Raw genomic sequence first — 21,900 nt, forward strand, 5'->3', positions numbered from 1 at the left:
AACGCGCGTGCACACACACACACCACCACACAGCTCTAACGCGCGCGCGCACACACACACCACCACATGGCTCTAACTCGCGAGCACACGCGCACGCACCACCAGACAGTCTAACGCGTGCGTGCACAGACACCACCACACAGCTCTGACACACACCCCGCCACACGGCTCTAACGCGTGCGCGCACAGACACCACCACACAGCTCTGACACACACACCACCACACGGCTCTAACGCGCGCGCACGCACACCACCACACGGCTCTGACACTGACACGCACGCGCACGGCGCCCTACGTCCCCGGGACTTCAGTGCGCACGCGCAGGAGACACCGCGCCCCGCCCCGCCCCTCCCCGCGGTTGTAACGCACACGCGCGGCCGTGGCACCGCCCCGCGGCCCCCGCGCGCAGGCGCAGTCCGCACCACCGCCTCCCCGCACGGCGCGGCCGCGTCCCGCGGTTTCTCGCGGCCCATCCGTCCCCTCTGACCCGGCGCCGCCGCTGCTCCATCCGGGCTCTCGGCGCTGCACGGGGAAGATGGCGGCGCTGCTCCCGGCCGAGTGGATAAAGAACTGGGAGAAAGGCGGCAAGAGCGAGTTGTGAGTGCGGGGCCTCGCTGTGGGGAGGGATGGGCGCTGCGGCCTGCGGGAGGGGGGCGGGGGCGCCCGGGCCTCGCCAGCCCGGGGAGGCCGAGGGGCGGCGGGGAGGACGGCGATCGGGGCTCCGTCCTTGCTGCTGGGCGTAGGGTCGAAGCCATGGTCGGGATGAGGGCCTGGGCCGCCCTCCCGTCCGCTTCGGCCGGTGCTGCCGCCCTCCGCCGACGCTCGGCCGCCGTAGCTGGGCCCGGCTTTCCCGGCGCCCCGAGCGGCCCTTCCAGCGTCGGGGCCGGGTTTGTCGGGGGTCGGGATCGTCTTCAGCCGCCCCCCGCGGTAATACGGACCCTGAAGCGCTCCTGTGTCGCTGGCTCTACAGTACTGACCCTTCTGGCAGAGGCCCCAGGCCCCATTCCCACTTTTTTACCGATTCTGATAGGACTGACCCCGTATTCTTTGACCCCGGGAAAATATGATCAGGTATTCACGCTTGTTCTATCCCACAAAGTAAGCTTTGTGCACAGAGGGGTCCGGTTGCAACCTCTCAAATTAATTCAGGTGTACCAAGAGCTTTCCATTTTGGGCCTGTGTCTGTTTTAAGCCATTTTAATGTGGCAGGTTCACTAAATGTTGTGTTTCAGGAGTACAGCTCTTCAAGGCATATTTCACGAGTTTGGTCATTTCATGTTTCTCTGTTAGTTTAAACAGGCATGTTCTCTGCACTAACTATATGTTTTTATATGCTCTTATTTTAATTCTTCCGTTTGCTTTTGTTTTTTTGTTGTAAGTAACAACAGAACTTCAGATTTTGCCATTTTAAATATGGATGTTGCAGGGATCACTTAGAGAAACACTTCTTGATAACCACACATTTTATTATTTTCTTTTGTTCGTATTTTCTGAATGGTTGTGCAGATTTGCCAGTGAATCTTCCTTGTGCATGAGGGAAACGGCAGTGGGTTGGAGATTAGAGAATGTAGCGAATCCTGCACAAAACACTGTTATTTCCAGAGCCACCATTTTGTAGTGAAGGGCCCTCCCTTTACAGCCATGTAATTTTTGGTTTGAATTATGCTGGAACCATTATTGTGTTAATGCACAAGCTGAACACGTTGAGAGGCCGTGTGGAGTTTGCAAGAGAGCAGACATTTCCTGGCTGATCCCAGAATGGCAACTGCACTGTGTTTGTTGGGTTCTCAGCACTCCGGGCTTTGGAAGAGGCAGCTTACATGGCTTTTGACCATGATAAAACCTTCTAGGATTCTTCTCTCCCCTCGGAGCAGTGCTTCTTAAACAGGATGGGAACGGAGTGTTCATCTGCCATGGGACCAATAAAACAAAATGATTAGCTGGATTCCTGTGTTTGTGGTACCTGCACTTCATTTGGGAGACTGCTTAAATGATGTTCCAGGCATGACTTACAGAGCAGTTTGCAGATGAGGCCATATGCTTTAAAAGAAATGCAGTCGTGTCTGGATAGCAGTTGTCAGGCTTTGCAGTGGTAGCTTTATAAATTTGAGGAATATGCATGAACTTATTTTCTAGAATCTAAAGTGTATACCTGTAGACAGTATTTAGAGAACTTACTAGGAAGTCACTTTTATTGGGAGAGTCTTCAGTGCCTAACTTCTTGTTTGTTTTTCGAAAACTTCCTATCCCCTGACTAATTAGAGGAAAACAGAGCTAGGCTGCTATAATGTCAGAATGAAACACATGAAATGTTTTTAAGCATTAAAGTAAAAGGGGAGTAAATGCAGTAACACTACTTATTTTTATTGAATTATTTGTCTAGTACTAGTATGGCCAAGAATAAAAATTAGGTCTAGGCCTAAATTCACTCTTGGTCTTTGTGGTTCAAAGTGAGGCCAACTCATTGTAATGATGTTAGAAAAGTGGGGAGGGGAAGGATGCTGCAGAATGGCAAAACTGACATTACTAGCAAATAGAAGAATTACAAAAATTTAGAAGGTTTTTGGTAGGCATTTTAAGGAGATAAAACCCCTTCATAATTACTAGGAAAGATGAGTTCTTATGGTAAAAGTATTTACTTGCTGGAGCATGAAATGGCTTACATGATCTGGCTAGATCAGTTGAGATAGTATTTTGGCAGTAGTAGATACCTAAATGAAAACACATTTCTGTGTTTTGGGGGAAGAGAGAAGAAAATAAAATTGAGAGAAGAAAATGGTTTGTTTTAATTTGGCATTTCAGTTTCTACTGGGATTAATAATGGCTGCTTAAGATAATTGCTCTGAGTTTTTTGTTGTTGTTTTGGGGGGGGTTGATGTGGTTTTAGGGGTTTTTTTTAATGGTGTGATATTTTTGATTGTGTGATCAGCTTGTCATGATTTAACAGTACTATCCAGAAATCAGAAGGTAAGGATTTTGTATGCCTTAAGAATGTCGTAATGTTAATTAGTAATGCAGTGGTGACCATTTGCTTCTAAGACATTGTTCAGAGAAATTGGTCAAAACTGTACAAGCTTGGAATTTAATTAATCAAGCTACTAATTTGTAATAGTATCTAATAAAAATACATAAATGTGGTAGCTTCAAGTGTATGTAGCTGACAAAAATACATTGGTCAGGATGTGGTCATCTTACATGTCACTCTTTGTTCATATCCTCCTCTATCTAAGTACACTTGACTAAATTATGTTCATTTGTTTGCTACTGGCAGATGCTGGTGTGCAGATGAAGTTGGAGTCTGAGGGTGACCATTTCTGCTGCTCCTTGTAGACCTACTTGTGTGTGCTGTCTTTGTAGGAAAATTGTTGTGTTTTGCACAGCAAGATGCTGGTCTGTGCCTGAACACTTGTAACACACACAGTAACTGGTACCTTGTTCTGTGAGAGATCGGCACAGCAAGGAGCCTTTAGTGGGGATGGAGGGCTTTAATAAAGTACCTGCCTGGCAGCTCATGCAATGTAGGCCTCAGGATAAACTGAAGAGTTTAACATTGTGTGAATGTGAAATGTTGAGACTCGATCTTTCAGGCACTTCCAACTTGTTTGTTACTTTAACCCAGCACTGTAACATTGCTCACGCAGGTGAGGGGATGGGAATCATCCAGAGAGTTGGGTGTAGCTGTGCCATCCTGACTGCAAAGTGCAGTTGTTTGTACTTTATCTCAGCTAAAGAACTACCTGCATCAGTTAAGTTATGCATATATTAAGTGCTGGCAGGCACATGCACTTTGTGATAATTACTGCTTTAATCCCCGTGTGGGAGTGGAATGGAGATTGTAGGACGTGGTGTATGACTTGGGAGGTCTCAGTTCTGCTGCTGCCTCTGCCATGCAGACTTGTTCACACTGCTTCAGAAGTTGTGTTCTCAGCAACTCTATCCCACCACAGTCCAAAATAAATTTAATTTTGAAACTGTGGTTTTCAAAAGTGATTGTGTGTTATTTTAAAAATATTTTTGACAGTTTTACTTTCAGATGAAGAGGTGATGTAGGTGATGTAGGTTTTAGTAGAGCAGGGAAGTTGTCCATCCTAAGCTGGCAGCAATGAGCTACCAGGCCAGAGTAGTAAGTCAAATGAACACTGACCAGATTCTGTCTGGTGAAGGTGCCCTGTTTTGATTTTCATTTCATGCACTCAGGTGAGACTTGATGAACTAATCTCTCAGGTTGTTGTTACTGGAAAGGAGGAGACTGCCTTGCCTTCAGTCACCAGGGTGCCTCTGTGGCCTCCTGGGAAGTGCTCCAACCTGCAGAAGTGGCTGGAGACCTGGGTTTGGACCAGTTTTCTGCCAGGTTTGTCAGGTGCACTGATGTAACTGATGGGAGGGCTGAAACTGCTGCTGAGAAGGGAGGAAGTGTTCCTGAATGTGTCCCATTTCTGCAGTAACACACCATTAAATCAGTGCAGCTGAACTGCCTGGCAGCACCCACAGCAAAGGTGGTCTTGCTTTGAGGGAATGCCTCTAGAAAAGAATAGAATCATAAAAAGAAATACTTCTGCCTTTCTTTTTTTAAACTCCAGTTTAATAATTCATGGAGTTCTAATCGCAAATATTAAGCATGTTGTTTTGCAGATCATCTTAAGAGTTTTTTGCTATATTGATCAAACAGATTTGTGTCTTAAAGTATTGTGGTGTTGTTCATGCTGTTTTGATACTGCTGGAAAGGGAATGGGGAGGGCTTGAAGCTCTGATTTTGCATGAAGGTGTGCTTAAAAGAACTCATCAATCCAAGCAGGCAGGGTTGTTGCTCTTGTAACCTGGTTGAGGATGGTAATCTTAGGACATAGGGGCCAAAGTGTCTGTCTCAGAAATTTTTTTTAAGCATCTGATGTTTCACTTTACTGTTATTTGTATAGAGAATTTAGAAATGAGTGCTTATAGGATACCTTCTTTATGAAGAAGTAATTAAAATTTAACAAAATTGATTTTTATTGAATTGATATACTTTTTTGAGACAGCTGGGGGAAGAAATCTATTCTTACCATTAATGAAAAATAAAATACCTATTCCCCTGTTTTGCTGTCTCTATTCTAGTTATTTCCAAATATATTATATCCTCTTCAATAGTGTTTAGGACATTTTAGCTATACCTTTGCTTTTTGCTGAGGTTCTGTGTTTCTGCTGATTGTTATGTGTGAAACTCCCTAGTTTCCAGTTGTCTGAAGGGTGTGTATACCTTATATTTGCTAATTATAATCCTCTGATTGCTGGAACAGCTGCTTAGTCTTGCTAGAGAAGTGATAATCTATATAGGATGCAAATAGAATGAGTAATGGATTGCTACAGAACTATTTTTTACTGTTATTTTTCATGATGAGCCTCTGTAACAATTGCACATAACTGCCTTATTTGAGACAGCTTAAAATGGCTCCCACAGCAAACTGTAGTCTTGCCATCTTATGTAGGACTGAGACATAGCTCTGATACCCTCCTCACTTTCTGCACGTGAAAGATACTTTGAAAAATATGTGAACTTGGTTGAAAATGTGCAAATGTGACAAAAATTCTTCAAATATTCCCTGGTGTCTGTTATGATAAAGTTAAATCACTACCTTTCTTAAATACTGCCACTTTCAAATAGGAAACTGCTTTGGAAACCTCTTGCTGGGGTGACAGTAGTGGTAGAGAAGAGGGAAGATCCTTGTATCTTGGAAACATGTCCATTTGCAAGCTGTCAGTGTAGTGGAGAAGCATTTCTTTTCTAACACAGAGAACTATTAATTTCTCTCCTGCACAGTGTGCACAGCACTCTGAGTGCTTTTTGCATATGGCTCTTTGGGTGGGGGAGCCCTGGGAGCAGCCAGTCGCAATGCAACATGACAGGTTTCTGCTTCCTAGAGTGGATTGTTTTAGGGGCTAGAATAAAGAAAAACTGTCTTACTCTTGGTGAAACACTGCATAAGGAAGTCATGCACATATTTTCATGTTGAAAGTTTTTTACAAGCAGGAGTTAGAATTACTATAACTATGGTAGTTTTCAATGAGAAGCATTTCCTCATTGGGTAACGCCAGTAGATTATTGCTAGGACTTCCTTGCCTCTGTTCTTACTTTTCTCAAGGAAATACAATCTTAGGAAGAATATTTGTATGTGTATGAGATCTATTGGGAATCTTGTGTTTCTTTGCTGTAAGTTCTCTGAATTAGGGTTTACTTTGGAGAAATTCAAATGTCATTATCCATTTAAACCACCCAAATCTAAAGCTGCTTTAGCCAGAGCATCAACAAAAAAAGAACCCCAAAACATTTGTATCCTAATATTTAATGATTATTTTTAAAACATTTGTTTTATTTTAGTGTGCAGCTGTGTCGTGCTCTCAGTGAAAACAAAAATCATGATGTGGGTTTCAGAGGTAAGTTGTTTGTTTGCTGGTTTTAGTTAAATAGAAAACAAGCCTGGAAACAGTTGGTACCTTTATTATTTATTATGATACCTTTGCATGTGTGTGATTGGAATGTTCATGTGACCATTAGTGGGTGCTGAAGGTGAATACTACAAATACAAACATCCACGGTTTTTTTTTTGGCAGGATTGTCCAATGTTTGATTTATGCCATAGAAAATGGAATTCCATTTTGCAAGCTCAACACAAAACTAGATTTTATTTTAAAAGTTAAATATCTGAACCCTAAGCGTGCAAGTGTGAAATTATTCTATCTGTGTTAAAAATAAATTGCTTTAATTCACCCACAGTGGTCTGTAGTCACCACCTTACTGACTGCATGATTTAAGGCATTAAGATCTGTGTAACTTGTTATTGAATATAGTTTATTGAGCAAACCATGTGGTGAAAGCACGAGGTGAAAACATGGGGGTTTGTTATTATTCATATAGTAAAAACACAACATTTTTGTGTATTATTTAAGAACCTTACAGGTTTCTCACAGCTGATTTTACAACCGCCATGTTTACATTTTGCAAGGTTGTTCTCAACTGGAATACCTCTGTTTAGTGCTTCAGCTTATTGCAAGCATTTTTAAGGTTACGTTCTTGAGTTATAGGAGACTTTCCTTAGAAAAATGAAGAAATAATCCTTATCAAACATTTTTTCTCCAATTAAATTTTGCTTTCTCCTAGAGGAATGGTTTTTGAGAGCGTATCTGTGATGAGACATGACTAGGAAAGTACTGTAATGTTTTCTATGTGTGTATAATATGATAATATTATAATGTGTATATAATATGACATAGATGTGAATTAGAAGGTAAGGATGTCTTTGTTGAGTCACCTATCAAGACTCAGGTTACTGTATGCAGGATGGTGATTTTTCTTCCCATTTTACTGTTATTCCATGGGCTCCCCAGAGAAAGTGGATCATCGCTCACTTTATGCTTGTGTGAAATCTTAGATTTTGATGATCAGTTTTAATCTATTAGCAATAACAAAGTAATCCCCTTTACTGGTGAGGGAAACATATCTCCTTTACTTGTCTGATGTCTGCAGCATTACTGTAAACATTGCTTTAACAGACAGAGGATTAGCTAATATGTTCCTTCGTCATCTCTTGTCTTTCAACAGATATTCAGCAGGCTTTGTATGAGCTTGCTTACCACGTTGTCAGAGGAAACTTAAAGCATGATCAAGCTTCTAATGTTCTTGGTGATGTCATAGTAAGTATATATTTGTAACAATTACATACTTAATAAAATCTTTCTTATAAAAGCCCAGATGACATCCAAGCCGGAAAATATTCAAGAGATTTTTCTTTGATATGTCTAAAAGTCATTCTTATCAAATTCTTCATTTGTGTACACTTGATATATATGTAGATTGGCAGGGTTTCATTTTTTCACGGTATGAGGAATAGATATTTCAGCATAAATTAAAAGTTAAGTCACTTCTAAAGGGCACATGAAGACTGAAGTTGTTAATAAATAAGTTAATAAATGCTGGAAACAAATGTCACTTGCACATGCAGCACATCTGTGATGCCGCCTTCTGGTTTTTATAACAGTGTGACAGTGTTCCATTTTATTGTTGGGATGTCTTAAGTTCTGTGATGGCCCTTGAAAATAATGCATTAGACTTACTTTTTGTTTGAAAAAGACTTTTCTTAAAATGATTTGAGTAAGTGGAGAAAGTAAGGAAGAGAGTAATTTCCTCTAAACTACCATGCTTACAAATACTGGTTTCTTAAGACAGTGAACTAGGAAAAACACAGTGAAAATCTTTTAGAAATATTTTCTTAATTTTGCTAAGTTGCTGTTTTGATGTGTATGGAACATTAAGGAAAAGTGTTGCAATAATCTAGTGTAATCTTTCTGGGTTTTTTGAACTTGAGCACTGGTGTTGAGGGAAGGCAAGGCTGTAGGGCACCTTGCTGTTGGGGTGGCATGAGAAATGTTGGGTCTTTGGTTGCCATAGGAAATCAGAATCTGTTTGGTGTGTGAGAAACTGCAGGTCACTTTCTGAGCTCCTGCTCCTCACACAGGGATAAAGAGCCTTGAGCCAAGGAGGTGGAGGGACTAATGAGGGGGTTTGTCCCTGGTCACAAAGTACACTTAAATTACATGTCAAGGTTACAGGGTGTCACTACATATCAATAGTTAGTCCAGCACTTACATTAGATATTAGTCACTAATTAAACATCTGCATTATTCATTTGAATTATTAATAATATAAATAATATGCATGACTAATTGATCTAAACTTTATGATGACGCCTTATTTTATATAATGCAAACACTTTCTAAGCTTGCATATTGGAATTTCTGCCTTCATTAAATGGGATCTTGTTCCCTAGGAATTCCGAGAAGACATGCCTTCTATCCTAGCTGATGTGTTCTGCATATTAGGTAAGTTGGGGTCCCTTCCTTTCAGCATTGCAACAGATTTGAGAAAATCAAGTTATGTGTATCTGCTTGTTGACTTCTTCAGGAAATTTCATTAAATCTGTAAAGCATGATTCCTCTTTACAAAGCATGTGTTGATTCTTCCTCAGTGTATCTGTACTTCACTTGTTAATGTCTTTTCATTCTGCTTTGTTCTGTTATAGTTTCCAGAAGTTTGCCTATTAAAGGCAGTGTAAGTTGATCTGCCAAGAATAGTTAAAGGAGCTAGCTTGTAAGAGTGTTGGATGTTAGCTAATGGCATCAGTGACTTAGTGATGTTATCATTCTTAAATATTTTTAATAACAGTTGACTTACTGGTAGGTAGATCCTTTCTCCTCAGAATGTGTTGTGTAAATATTTTTGTCTGTACAGTCAGTGTTAGTGAAATGGAGCTAATTGTCCAGAAATCGAAGGGCAAATGGCATTGAGTCACTATCTGCCAGCTGAGCAGGTTTTAAAGGTTGCATGTCTTATTCTGGTGATAACTTCTGGATTTTTATGTTGTAATATTGATCCAAAGCTGTTGCTCTCAAGTCTTCCAGCTTTAACTGCCTGCAGTTTCTGTGGTGCTCCATGTCTGTGTTTTTCAACAAATTTCAGAAAATTCTTTTGCTGGTCTGCTCATCACAGATCCTGTGTGTTGTGTGTATTGAGGAGTGAGGCATCTTCTGTGCTGTGCTTGCCTGTGAAGAGAGGCACCTCATTAAGTTTGCATGGTTTTGTACATCTGAAGATAAATTTTGACTTTTATTTGTATTGTTTCATTCTGTGTACTTGTATCATCATTTTGTAATAACTAGTAATAATTAGTTTTAATAGTGCAGTATTACACTGATGTCCTTTTTTAATCTGGATTAGAAGACTTGAATTAGCTACTTCTTGAACTACAGGAATAACTGAAACTAGTGTATCTGTCTGCCTTTTTCTATTTATTTTTCTTTTCCCTCTTTCCTTTAAGTTAGTGTGTAGCCAAATACCATGCTTTCACTAGTAGCAGAGAATAGTGTGGCTAAGGAGCTGGGTTTCAAACTTGGCAGCAAAGGACATTTGACAATTTCTTGCTTGTTTCCTCTAACCCCTTTTTTACTCTAATCAGTATTTGCTATTATCAGGAGTTTTTTCCCCAGCTGTTTCAATATATGAGAATTTTGATTTGTCCACTCATCCACATACACTGGAAAAATTTTTTAATGCAGCTTATTCTTTGACTGAGAGTCTTGGCTGCTAAGGTCCAGGCTGATCTGACTGGTCTGTTGCCTCCACTTCTACCCTGCTACAGTCACTGGTTTTCAGTCTCTTTAGGGCCTTCTTTCTGACATATTTGTTGCTGTTTTTTCCTCTGTGGGTATGTGTGGTGGGTTTCTTGTTGGTTTGTTTATTGTAAGGCCTGTCTTGCATTCTGTTACGGAGTTTTCTACTCCTTGTGCAGCTCCTTACTTCCTGTCATGATGAGCTTTTTTAAAAACTGCTTTAGAAGGTTTGCTTCCCTGGCTGGTGTTCCATGGCCTGTCTTCCCACAGGAGTGAATTGATTTCAGTAGTTGACAATACAGAAGGCATTAATGGTAATAGACAATCACAGCTGGTAAGAGACTGCAGACAGACAGTAAATGGTAGTTCTCTGAAGCCCCAGGGAAAAAGATGAGAACATTACCTTAAGGCCAGGGTCATGCAGTCCTCTTCACTGGTTCATATTTCTGATTTTGTGCTTACTATTGATCTTTAATGCTTGCCATAAACATTATTGAAACAAAGAGAATGGCAAGAAAAATTACTGCAACATTCCTCTGGTTTCTGTTTTACCTTTTCATGAGACTTGTGGATGAGTGAGAATTGTCATCAGGATATTACGTGAACCCCATGGGGGATGAGTGGGTGGGAAGTGGCAAGAAACTGCCATGCTATCAATAAGTTCCTTTGCCTTGTGTTATCATTAGTATTTGTCAGAATAGTTCCTAAAAGAAGAAACTTTCAAAATTTCACAAGTAAAAATTGCTTTCTCCCCATCTTCTTTTGTAGATATTGAAACAAGTTGTTTAGAAGAAAAAAATAAGAGGGATCATTTTACACAACTGGTATTGGCCTGTTTGGTAAGTTATACCTGGAAAAATTGCATGTCAAAATTTGATAAGGAAAATAAGAGTGTTAAAGCTTGATTTTATTTTTCTCCAGAAAAGACTGTAAGAGTGTTTTCCAAATGCCCAAATAATTTAAAAATTCATCTCCAAAGTGTTGTGATAGAAGAGTATAGTACAGCTCCCTCTTGAGTTCTTTAAAGAGTTTTGAGAGAACCTAAATTTTTCTACCTGCAAGTTTACCAGAAGTTTTTCTTCTGAGTTTCACTTCTTTATGTAACGTCCTCTTGTGTTTAGAAGTAACATCCCTAAATGCATGGGGTAAGCTTGATTTATAGGAAAGTTCAGCATATGAAAATAAGACTTCTTTAAAAATAAAGAATTATCTTTGTAAATATGCAGTTCTTGGTAGTAATGTTCCTGGATGCTATGCAATGTAACCATCAATTAGATTCTAGGGCTTTAGGGTGCTCTTGTATATAAAATCTACCACTGTAAAATTCCAGTTTCAGTTAATAGTGTGTCAGCTTTGCAGCTTCTGTGTTTGAAGCAAAATACAAACTTTTTTTCTGTTGTAGTCAGAAAGCACATGTAGCATAAAGTAATAATGGTATGGTTTCTAGGTCTTTGTAATTGACAAATTTGGTGTGTGTTTTTGGTGTTTTTCAGTACCTTGTATCTGACACTGTCCTAAAGGAGCGTTTAGATCCAGAGACACTGGAGTCATTGGGACTCATCAAGCAGTCTCAACAGTTCAATCAAAAATCTGTTAAAATAAAGACAAAACTATTGTAAGTCTTGGGGCAAGGGTTGTCTGGGGAGTGGGTGGGGAAGGCCAATGATGATTAGTGTGGTAACAATGTTTTTTACCAAGTGCTCAGTTTTCTTTGGGAAATATATTTTGTTGCATTTCAACTTGCCATTGGCAAAAGAATTATGTTTGCCCTTAGTTTTCAAACTCTTGAGAAGTATAAAATCTTTCTCATGTTATCTATGGATTTTGCTACAGGGATTCCATGTACAGATAGATGAATTTACAAAGTATAACTAAATTAATTACTGCTCTTGCATCAGTTAAGAATAGGTTTTGTTTTCATAAGTAGGCAAACAGAGTTATTTTAGTTTGGGCAGCACAGATTGGTTTTTTGATGTATGTTTGGTTTCTGTCTCTGCATCCAATGTCTCAGTGTCAAAGAGCATCACATGAAACAAGAATAGATTCTTAAACATGGACTGCCACAGAGCAGTTCTCCAGAGTAGTGTGTAGAACAAGCTTTCCTGTTAAGTGTAAGTCTAATCTTTTTAATTGTCTGCATTTGAAATAAGAGCTGGATTTGTTTGGAGAGTGCATGCTACCTTACAGGTATTCATATACTGCATTTAATGGCTTTTGCAACAGCACAGGTTAATAAGTTCTTAAAAATGTATTCAGAATTAGCATTTTGTATAACGAATTGCTAAGAGCATAAGTAAGCTTCGCTGGATGCATGTTACACAACAGTATTTAATTTCTCTTTATTTGCAGTTATAAGCAACAGAAGTTTAATTTGCTAAGAGAAGAGAATGAAGGTTATGCAAAGCTTATTGCAGAATTGGGTCAAGACTTATCTGGAAATATCACTAGTGATTTAATCCTTGAAAATATCAAATCTTTAATAGGTAAGGAATTTATTGAAAGAATATGAGCATTGGTTTTCCTGTATGATCTTATGACTACATAAAGTAGATCAGCTTGGATAGAATTATGGTATCTTTAAGTTCCTATCTCTGTGGAAAAATGAATTTTGGGAGTGTTGTGTAGGTACACTTAACTTAAAATACTGAATTTATGGTGTAGCCTTAGATATGCATGCTGTGATTTTAATATCTTCTGAAGATATGCTTGTCAGGCAGATTGGAGCATAACAAAGTAATGCTTTTTACTATTGAATATATCAGTTCAATGCATGAGCATTCTTTTATTCTTGAAGATACTGAATGAGTGATTCCTTGTGAAGAGAAATGAGAAGTAGTAAATGTTTTTCCTTTACCTAGTTCTTTTAGTGGTTTTTTCATATTTCTAAGTTGAGTGATGAAACAGGAAATACCTGTAATTACCCTTGTTTTAAACTTCCTTTTTGAACAAAGAATTCTTTACAATACATTGATGTTTGCACCAGTGCCTGTCTTATATGGTCCCAGTGCAGTAGTGGGCAAAAGGCTATGCTGCCATTTTATAAAAAAAATGCTTGCTCCCCTTCAAATAAAGAAACTCTGCTCTCCTCTGCTGGCAATAACGGTGAATTGACAGGGCAGGACCATCAGGAGGTTCAGGGTCTAGCTCAAACCAGAACAGCTTTTGGGCTGTAAAATAATTACTAGCTGGCTGATTTGTGTGACTGAATAAATATGTGTGGCAGGCAGCACAAGAGGAGGAGCAGCAGCCCATGCCTTTTGCTGGCCCTGTGGTGTTGGTGAGGTCAGGTTTTTAACTATTAAATGTTCTCTTTAAGTTGTTAATTTCTATTTTTGCTGTAATCTGGGTTGGAAGTCCTGTGTAATATTTTTGTGTAGTTCAATATTCTACAAATCAAAATGATCTGTGCTGTATTTATAGATGATCCAGATTATTTTGCTACTGATAAATCAGGCTGAAGTTTAACTACAGAGAATTAATTTTAAAAGTTAATGCATTTGTGTTATAGAAACAGAGTGAAGATGAAAATTAAGCTTTTCTGCTCTGTTCTTCTCCACTAGGATGTTTCAATCTTGATCCTAATAGAGTTTTGGATATCATCCTAGAAGTCTATGAGTGCAGGCCTGAGTATGATGATTTCTTTGTACCTCTGATAGAGTCTTACATGTACATGTGTGAACCTCAAACTCTATGCCATATCCTTGGGTTCAAATTCAAATTTTATCAGGTAATGTATTTCCATGATTCATTCTTGGGTTTTGTGGTTGGTGGTTGAACTGCAGTCAGTAAGAACAGATTTTCTGCAGTTGTTTGGTTTTTGTTTTGTCTTTTCTGTGGGTTTTTGTTGCTTGTTTGATTTGGAGGTTTTTGGTTTTTTGTTGTTGTTGTTTGGTTGGTCTTTTTGGTGGGTTTTTTTTTCACATAGAAATTAGTTTTTAAGTTGTAAAATTCTGGTATTGAAAGCAATAATTTCATTACTTGAGTGGGAGTCTCTTACCATATTTTACAGGAGAATGTTTAATGTTCTCTTAAAAAAGCTGAAAACAATCTTGATACCTTCCACTTGAACTTGTAGAGTTATGTAAGGACTGGCATGAACAAAGGGACTGTACATTTTAAACAAGACTTAGGCCCAGGAGTGAGGAGCATATTTGCAGGGAAATCATGGTTGATACTTGATAAAATACTCAGGGTGTTTTTTTATAAATGCATAGTTAGGAATTGCATGCAAGAACTATAGGGTGTGAAGGTAAAGGTTTTGTTTCTGAAAATACTCAATGTGTATTACAGTAAAGTCTAGTGACTGCTGTTAAATAACATGGTAACAAGGAGAACTGTGGGTTAATATGTTTCATCTGAACAGAAATTGAGTGGTTTCTGTTTTATAATCTTCTACTGTGGTCTGATTACATTTTTCTTATATTTCGATGTTGTCCATTTTAGGATCCAAGTGGTGAGACCCCTTCCTCCTTATACAGAGTTGCTGCTGTCCTTTTGCAACATAATCTCATAGACTTGGAAGATCTTTATGTTCATGTAAGTGACAGTACTACTCTGCTAGATGCCAAAGCTAAGGACATTTTAAAAAAAGAAAATCAGATACTTTATCCTGTTTCTAAATTTTCAAGCTCATTATATTCTGTGTAATACCTGTAAGTGTTCAATATTTAGTGATTCTTAAAATTTTCAGTGCTTTCTTTATGCCACATATTCAAATAAGCGCACATTGAAGTATAAATGCTGGTAAACTTTATTTGAATTATCTGTGTAGCATCCTCCAGATTTTCTACCTTCTGGCAGAGTAGGAAGTTGGAGGTAAATGCCTGAGTAACCTTCCTTAAGAATTAGTCATCAAGTTCTACTTAACAAGATCAGTTTTTGAGAAAAGTGCTAGGACAATCGGCTCCAAACATTGTTCTAGTTTAATAGTAGGGTTATTTTTTAAAAATCCTTGCAGGTTCCTGAATAGGCCTCTCATGCTCCACAGGAATACTGACCTACATTTATTAGGTTGAAAGAAGGAAATGAACTTAGGTGTTCACATATAATCAGAGACTTATTTCTTTATAAACCAACATACCAGTTTGGTGAATAGTTAACAGAATGTTGTAGCTATCAAGTTATTTTACATTATATAAGAATTTTTAATTTCAGAATATCCATGGATGGTCTTAAGAAATTAAAGATTCAACTCTTCCACTGAAATCAAGGAAAGAGTTATAGTTACATCTGTGGAAGGTTTGGAATGTAGTCCTGCCATTAATTTGTGTGGCATTTCCTAGCCTTAGTCACAATCTGATCAATATTGACTTGCTCCACTTGGGTGGAGCAAGAGTAGGAGTGCATGTCTCAGATAATTGGTGTGGAGTGAGGAATGTGTGGTGATAAAGCTTGTTTTTAAGAGAATGTTTGTAAGCTTCCAAAACATGCTCAGACTTGGGGTTATAGTTGCCTGTGCAATCTCAGCTCAGACCTGTGCAGGTGTGGGCATGTTTCATTCCAGTCTCAGGTTCAAGGGTCCCTGCAGTCATTTCCAGTGTTCACCTTGCCTGGTGGTGATTCTCAGTCTCATTCCAGGATCTCTGTGCCAGTCTGTCTCTGCATGTTTGACATGGTGTATTTTTTAAAATCTCTTTTCAGTTCAGGCTTAATTTAACTTGCTATGAAAGTTTCTATTGAATAGCATGTAGGTGTTGAGTCTGGAGGGGTGTTCATTGTGTAGCTCCCACAGGAGAGCACTGTTGGGATTATCACTCATATTTAGAATGTTCTCCCCACCTCTGCCCTTCCTGCCCTTCCAAGCCTGCAAAAACTGTTCTCAGTTAGTGTGTATACACACAGCCATACAGAATGCGTGGCATCCCAAAGATACAATTTACCCATTGAAATTCCACACTAGCTGCTCCTTGGTGAAGTTTATTTCTGTGAAATGGAGGAGTTCTTTCCTCCTTCAATGATCAGTTTGAGCAAAGAAAAACCAATAAAAATCTTTGGTTAAAACCATTAGAAGAAGAGATGAGTGCATTGAAGAGGTCATGACTCTGCAGTAAGTTGATTACTTACTTGCAGAGAAAGTGTCATCTTGGTTTCAGGAGCTAAATTGAAGTTTGGCTTTGTCAGAAAAGGAGTTTTTCCTTTGTCTCACAACTTGACCTTTTAATCACTGAGTTTAGGTTTATATTCCTCACCCTGATTATTCTGAAGTACAAGACTGTGCTGAGGTTTTATACATACTAGGTACTTTATTTAAGATGATTTTTAAAGAACATATATAACATGTGTTTAATCCACATTGCTCATAAATGAAAAAATAGGTACACTTTGAATGTTATTTCTTTAAAATAAATGTGTAATGAGAGTGTGTTGCTAAGTAGGTTACCTGGTTTTCCTTGGTGATTAAATTTTTCTTCCCTTTAGATGAGCAATATTTTGAATATTCACTTGGATTAAAGGCACTGAGTTGTGTTAATGTTATCATGAATTGTGTGTGTAATTGTCACCATAAAGTTGGATGGTAAACTGGAGGGCAAAGGGGTCACAGATGGTTGTGAAGAAGTGGAGTGGTATTATTTCTCATGAGTCCTTGATTTCAGAATGGTCTGCTGTTAGTGTAATTCCCAGTTTGGGATGATGGCAGCAAGGAAAAGAAACTGGTGCCCTGAAGCACTGTCAGATTAGTAACAAGAAAGACCAAAGTTCTTCTCCAGGCTCAGGTGATCCACAGTAGGAGTTGGTCACTTCAATTTTGACACATAATGTTCTGTTTTTTTCAGCTTCTACCAGGGGATAATGCCATCATTGAGGAACACAAGCGAGAGATAGTGGAAGCTAAACAAATTGTCAGAAAACTTACCATGGTTGTCTTATCATCTGAAAAGACTGAGGAAAAGGAGAAAGAAAAGGAAAAAGAGGAGGAGAAAACAGAAAAGGTGACTGAGTAGCTTTCTTTTCAGTAACATTATTTGAATTACATAAAACAGTTGTTTTAGAAACATGTTTATTTAAAAAGCAGTTACGTGCTTCTTGGATGGCTTGTATTAGTCTTCCAACCACACTTCTGTTATATTGAGTGTGCAAAAATGCACGGTTTGGGGTTTGTTCTGGATTTCTGTACATAAAATATTCTTGGTTCTATGGCTAATTGATTTCTTGCTTCCCTTTTTGTGGTATTGGCTCCACTAAGTATGCCCCAGCATTTATTCACTTCACAGCCTTTAACAACTGCACTTGTAGGATTCATGATAGCATAATCCTAGTTGATTTCATAAAAAGAAGGATGTTAGTTCTCTCAATCAAGAACTGGGACATAAAGAAGTGCCAGACTAAGGAATGTTGGTATAATTATCCTGCATTGTAGAAAAAGCTTATAACTGAGGATTTCTACTTGTAACTGCTCACTGTGCTTTCTTTTAAGCCTGTATCTCCATATGTGTAAATTTATATTCTTCATTTAAGCTCCTACTAAGTCAGATTTATGTTGCCCTAGGTCTAATTTGATTTAGTGTGTCCACTAAAGACACAAAGATTTAAGAAACAAAGTTATTTGATCTGTTAGAGGCTAATGTGTTATCATCTTCATTTGAGTATTTAAATGCTTCTTAAACACCATATTTAAAATGTAAAAAAGAAAGAGAAATGCTTGATATATGCATTTTTAAGTTGCATGCTGGAGTGAGGGGAGGGATCCATCAGTCTTGGTGGTTTCTGTTCTTGAATTTCTGTATCCTGCTGTATTCCTTATCAGTCTGGTTTGTCTACCTATTCCTACTTCTTTTACACCCCCTTGATTCTGGTAATCTCTGACCTTCCTTTTTCCTTTCATTTCTCTTTCCTGACTTGAAAAATCTAGTTCCATTTTCTTCCCTCAGGTCCCTGATACAGTTGTTGCCCTCTGACTCTCAACTGCAGCCACAGCTGCTGCCAATTTCTTTCACTCACTTGAAATTTCTGATCTCCTCCCTTTTGCTTACAGCACATTGCTTTGGCCCACCTTCTCTGCTGTCAGAGGGAGCTGCCCAGAATTTTCTGAAGTGTGCTTGTCACCCTCTTCTGATGGAAAAATAAACTCTTGATGGGACATGGGGAGTGTAACAAGTAATGTCAGAGGAATTGCATTGCAAGTAGTGTCAGAGGAGTTAAGACAGCTTTCATGACTAAGCTTTAGAATTAAGAACTAGGGAATTTTAAGCTTTAGCAGAAACTGCAGCATTTTTCTGAAGGATTAAAATGACAAAGTCTGTGCCTGTGTGATGGGAAAATTAAGAGCTGTACTTAACAGAAACCAATTTCTGTGACTGCACACATTGTTATGCAATGCATGCTGTTTCTTAAAAAGCTTGTTTCTGTGTTAAAAGTATTTTTGTATGTGCTTAGCTGTGCACTTCGTGGCAGTTAGGGGAGTAACTACATGTGAAAGGTGTTGTCAGCCTAAGTTTAGGCACAATGTGTCCAGCATATCATTTAATGTACTGTTTTTGATACAGTATCATGGAATAAATGCCTGCATAAGGAAAGCAGTGTTTAAAAAGTATTGACCTGACTTTTTTAGATCCACAACGTGCTTATTCTGTGTGGTTAAAATTCATTATCATCTAATGACTCTAATATGAATAATTTAGTCTTGACAAATGTGCTGCCTGCTTCTGCCTTTTAAGGTGCATTTGCCATAACTGTGTGATAGGACATGCAGACAGGTCAGAGTGTGGGCAGCAGGAATGGGTTTGACAGCAGTTCCAGACTGTGCCAGACATGTCTTGGCTTTTGGAGAGCTCATGTCAGAACTTGCTTACCCAAAAGTCAAGCAGCATGTGAGCTCCATAAGTTCAGACCTGGCTTGGTTTTGCTGTACCTTTTACCATGTGCTATGCTGTTTTCTATTTTCAAAACTATCAGAAAAATATTTGCCATTGTTAAAGTTTTAAAAGGGAAAAAAACCCACTAAAACCATGCAAACTGTCGAAGCAAAGGAGTGTCTTTTTTGTAAGTAATTATTGTTCTTGTCAGTCTGCCTTTTTGCTTGTGTGGTTTAAATAAAATTATATTTTGCTTTAAAATAATAAAAACATTTTGTCCTAGACTTGTAATCTTCCTTCCCTGGATGTAAACATCATCTTGGTCTTTTAGTTACTTACAGCTAGTTTTCCTTACTGTTCGTCACTTAGGAATAGACTTTTACCTTGGGGGCCAGGAAAACCAATTTATAGCAATAAAATCTATCAATACCATGCCCCTGAAAAAGGCTTCAAGGCATGACCTTAATTTTAGAGTCCTGTTTCCTCTTATGCCTGTATTGCAAAGGGAATTTTGGAAAAACTTTGCACTCAAGTCTAGAGTCTCCTAGAATAGGTGCTCATGTGAAACTTATTTTACAGGCACACTAGTATGGAGAAAGGGTTTGAGTGTGGCTTAGCTTTTTTTTTTATTCTAATCTGCTTTTGCAAGAGAAGTTTGTGCTTATAAACTCAGAAAAACACACAGCATAAAGGATTCTCAAATGCTTGCATTGTTCTTAAAATGTTCTGTAAGGAAATAAGCTGCAATAGATTGTGACAGTTTGAAAAAATACGTGATCAGACATACATCAGACAACTTTATGAATTTCTGTTTTATTTTTAACTTTTTCTTTGATCTAGATGTTAAATTCTACATGGATTGGTTTGTAACTTCTTTTGAGGTTTTCTTACTGTCTAAATGTCTAGCTAAATTTTATTTTGCATACATTTTTATTACACGGTTGATATACAAGGCTTTTTTCTCTAGCTGTGGATTGCAGCTGCTTAAGGAGAAGTATTAAGGAGACTTTATGAACACACTTTTTCTTTATTATCTTGCAGCCTCCTGATAATCAAAAACTTGGCTTATTGGAAGCCTTATTAAAAATTGGTGATTGGCACCATGCCCAAAGCATTATGGACCAGATGCCTCCATTTTACTCCACTTCACACAAGCCGATCGCCATCGCGCTTTGCCAGCTCGTCCACGTCACCATTGAGCCTCTGTACCGCAGGTAGGGGACAGCCACAATGCTGCTGCTGCACAGGGGAAAGCAATTTCTTTACAGTCTAATTATTAATACATTTCTAAAGTTTTCTATTTCATGTGAAATGCTGCACGTTTTATTTTTCAGAGTTGGTGTACCTAAAGGAGCTAAAGGGTCACCAATTTCCTCTTTGCCAAACAAGAGAGCACCAAAACAAGCAGAGAGCTTTGAGGAATTGAGAAAGGAAGTGTTCAACATGCTTTGTTACCTTGGTCCTCATCTGTCCCATGATCCCATTTTATTCGCAAAAGTAGTGCGCCTTGGAAAAGCATTTATGAAGGAGGTTGGTGTGACTCAACAGCTGGTCAAAACATGAAAAGTACCAATTACTCTGATGTCAAAAAATGCTTGTCTTGCCAATTGTGTGATATTCAAATGCTAAAACAGAAGGTCTTGACTAAGGACAAACTTGGAGCATCTTGCTTTAATTTTTGATCAATTGTGTGATCTATAAACATCTTTATGAGCAACTTAAGGCACTTTAGATTTGTAACCACTGATATTTAGTGATATCTAATTTCCTATTATGGTATTAATATTTTAAAGTATTATCTGTGTTGTATAATTAAAAAACCCAACAGACATATGGTACTGATGTCTGGAAGTTGTTCTACATTATTACAGCAACAATGTAATCAGCAAGGATTGATAACCTAATACACGTGCAGTACAAATAATTTCAGTTTTCTGTTCCAGCTGTTAGGTTACTTGGGAAACAGAGGATGTTGCATCCTTTTACTTCTTTTTTTTTTTTTTCTCCTGTTCTGCCTAGTTAAAATGCTGTTGGTATTGATCTTGTGTCAGTGACAAATCTTTAGATGCTGCTAAGGATGAGTTTGATGTGGAAATCACTTCAAGTTGCCAACTTCAGAAATTAACTGATCTCTTGAGATGGGTTACTGTCCTTTGGCCATGTGTGTCTGTTTTGTTCAAAATAGCAGATTTTGTCAAGAGAATTTATTCTTGTTAGGTTCCAAGATGCTGTGATAGGGTTAGAGACTTCCAATAACTTTGGGTCCCATGTAGTCTTTTTAATAAAATTAGGGAAGCTTCAACTATTTCCCTGCTTCCATATTTGTGTATAATTTCTTGGCATCTTCTCATCCAGAATGGTAAGATTTCCCAGTGGTAAATACTCTGATTTCATAGCATGCTCATTTCTTGCTGGCCAGTGAGAAGACTGATATCACTTCAGTGATAACTGCACTGTTAGTGCAAAATAGCTAAGTGGGAAATTATAATTTTAAGGTACTAATGCATTTTATTGCTGTCAGCAGACTATTAGGACTACTTTGTAATCGAAATATTGAAGGTTTGTGAGAAAGCCCTGTTTCTGAGGATATGTACACTGGAATGGAGATTACATGATTATAGGAATCTCTTGTGCAGGTTTACTGTAAATATTCTTATGACAGTTTAATGTATTTCTGACAAGAATGAGCAACATTTTAGCTATCTGCTCTAGGTTGGAACTGTGAAGAAATTCGTCAGTGACAGAGTGGTTAAGGTAACATAGGGAAAGTTATTTTTCATGCATTGTTGCCATCAGCATGTTCTAGTTGTGAAACTACATTTAACACACAGTAGAAATACTTGCAACTGAAGGTAATTTGACTCTAAGTTAACCCATATAGTAGTTAAAAAGTTAGACTACTAACACTGCACTGCAGCTTTCATGCTAAAGTGTACCTTTAAAATAATTGTGCACTTACTGGTGTGA

General features: G+C 38.5%; 1 protein-coding gene across 2 annotated transcripts in view; it reads left to right on the forward strand.

Annotated features, from left to right (window-relative positions):
* The first annotated feature begins 428 nt into the window (after positions 1-428).
* THOC2 (THO complex subunit 2) overlaps positions 429-21,900 on the forward strand; it is a 47,737-nt gene continuing 26,265 nt past the window's right edge. For both annotated transcript variants that reach the window (XM_054289956.1, XM_054289957.1), the window contains exons 1-12: positions 429-598; positions 6,357-6,412; positions 7,578-7,669; positions 8,803-8,854; positions 10,910-10,980; positions 11,635-11,756; positions 12,491-12,624; positions 13,702-13,868; positions 14,585-14,677; positions 16,915-17,070; positions 19,975-20,147; positions 20,268-20,463. In XM_054289956.1, the coding sequence (XP_054145931.1) occupies positions 537-598; positions 6,357-6,412; positions 7,578-7,669; positions 8,803-8,854; positions 10,910-10,980; positions 11,635-11,756; positions 12,491-12,624; positions 13,702-13,868; positions 14,585-14,677; positions 16,915-17,070; positions 19,975-20,147; positions 20,268-20,463 (1,374 nt within the window). In that variant the 5' untranslated portion in view covers positions 429-536. The remainder of the gene's footprint in view (positions 599-6,356; positions 6,413-7,577; positions 7,670-8,802; positions 8,855-10,909; positions 10,981-11,634; positions 11,757-12,490; positions 12,625-13,701; positions 13,869-14,584; positions 14,678-16,914; positions 17,071-19,974; positions 20,148-20,267; positions 20,464-21,900) is intronic.

The sequence above is a fragment of the Melozone crissalis genome, unplaced genomic scaffold (assembly GCF_028551555.1).
Source record: "Melozone crissalis strain CALT ecotype California unplaced genomic scaffold, PUWL_Pcris_2 ptg000068l_1, whole genome shotgun sequence".
NCBI lineage: Eukaryota > Metazoa > Chordata > Aves > Passeriformes > Passerellidae > Melozone > Melozone crissalis.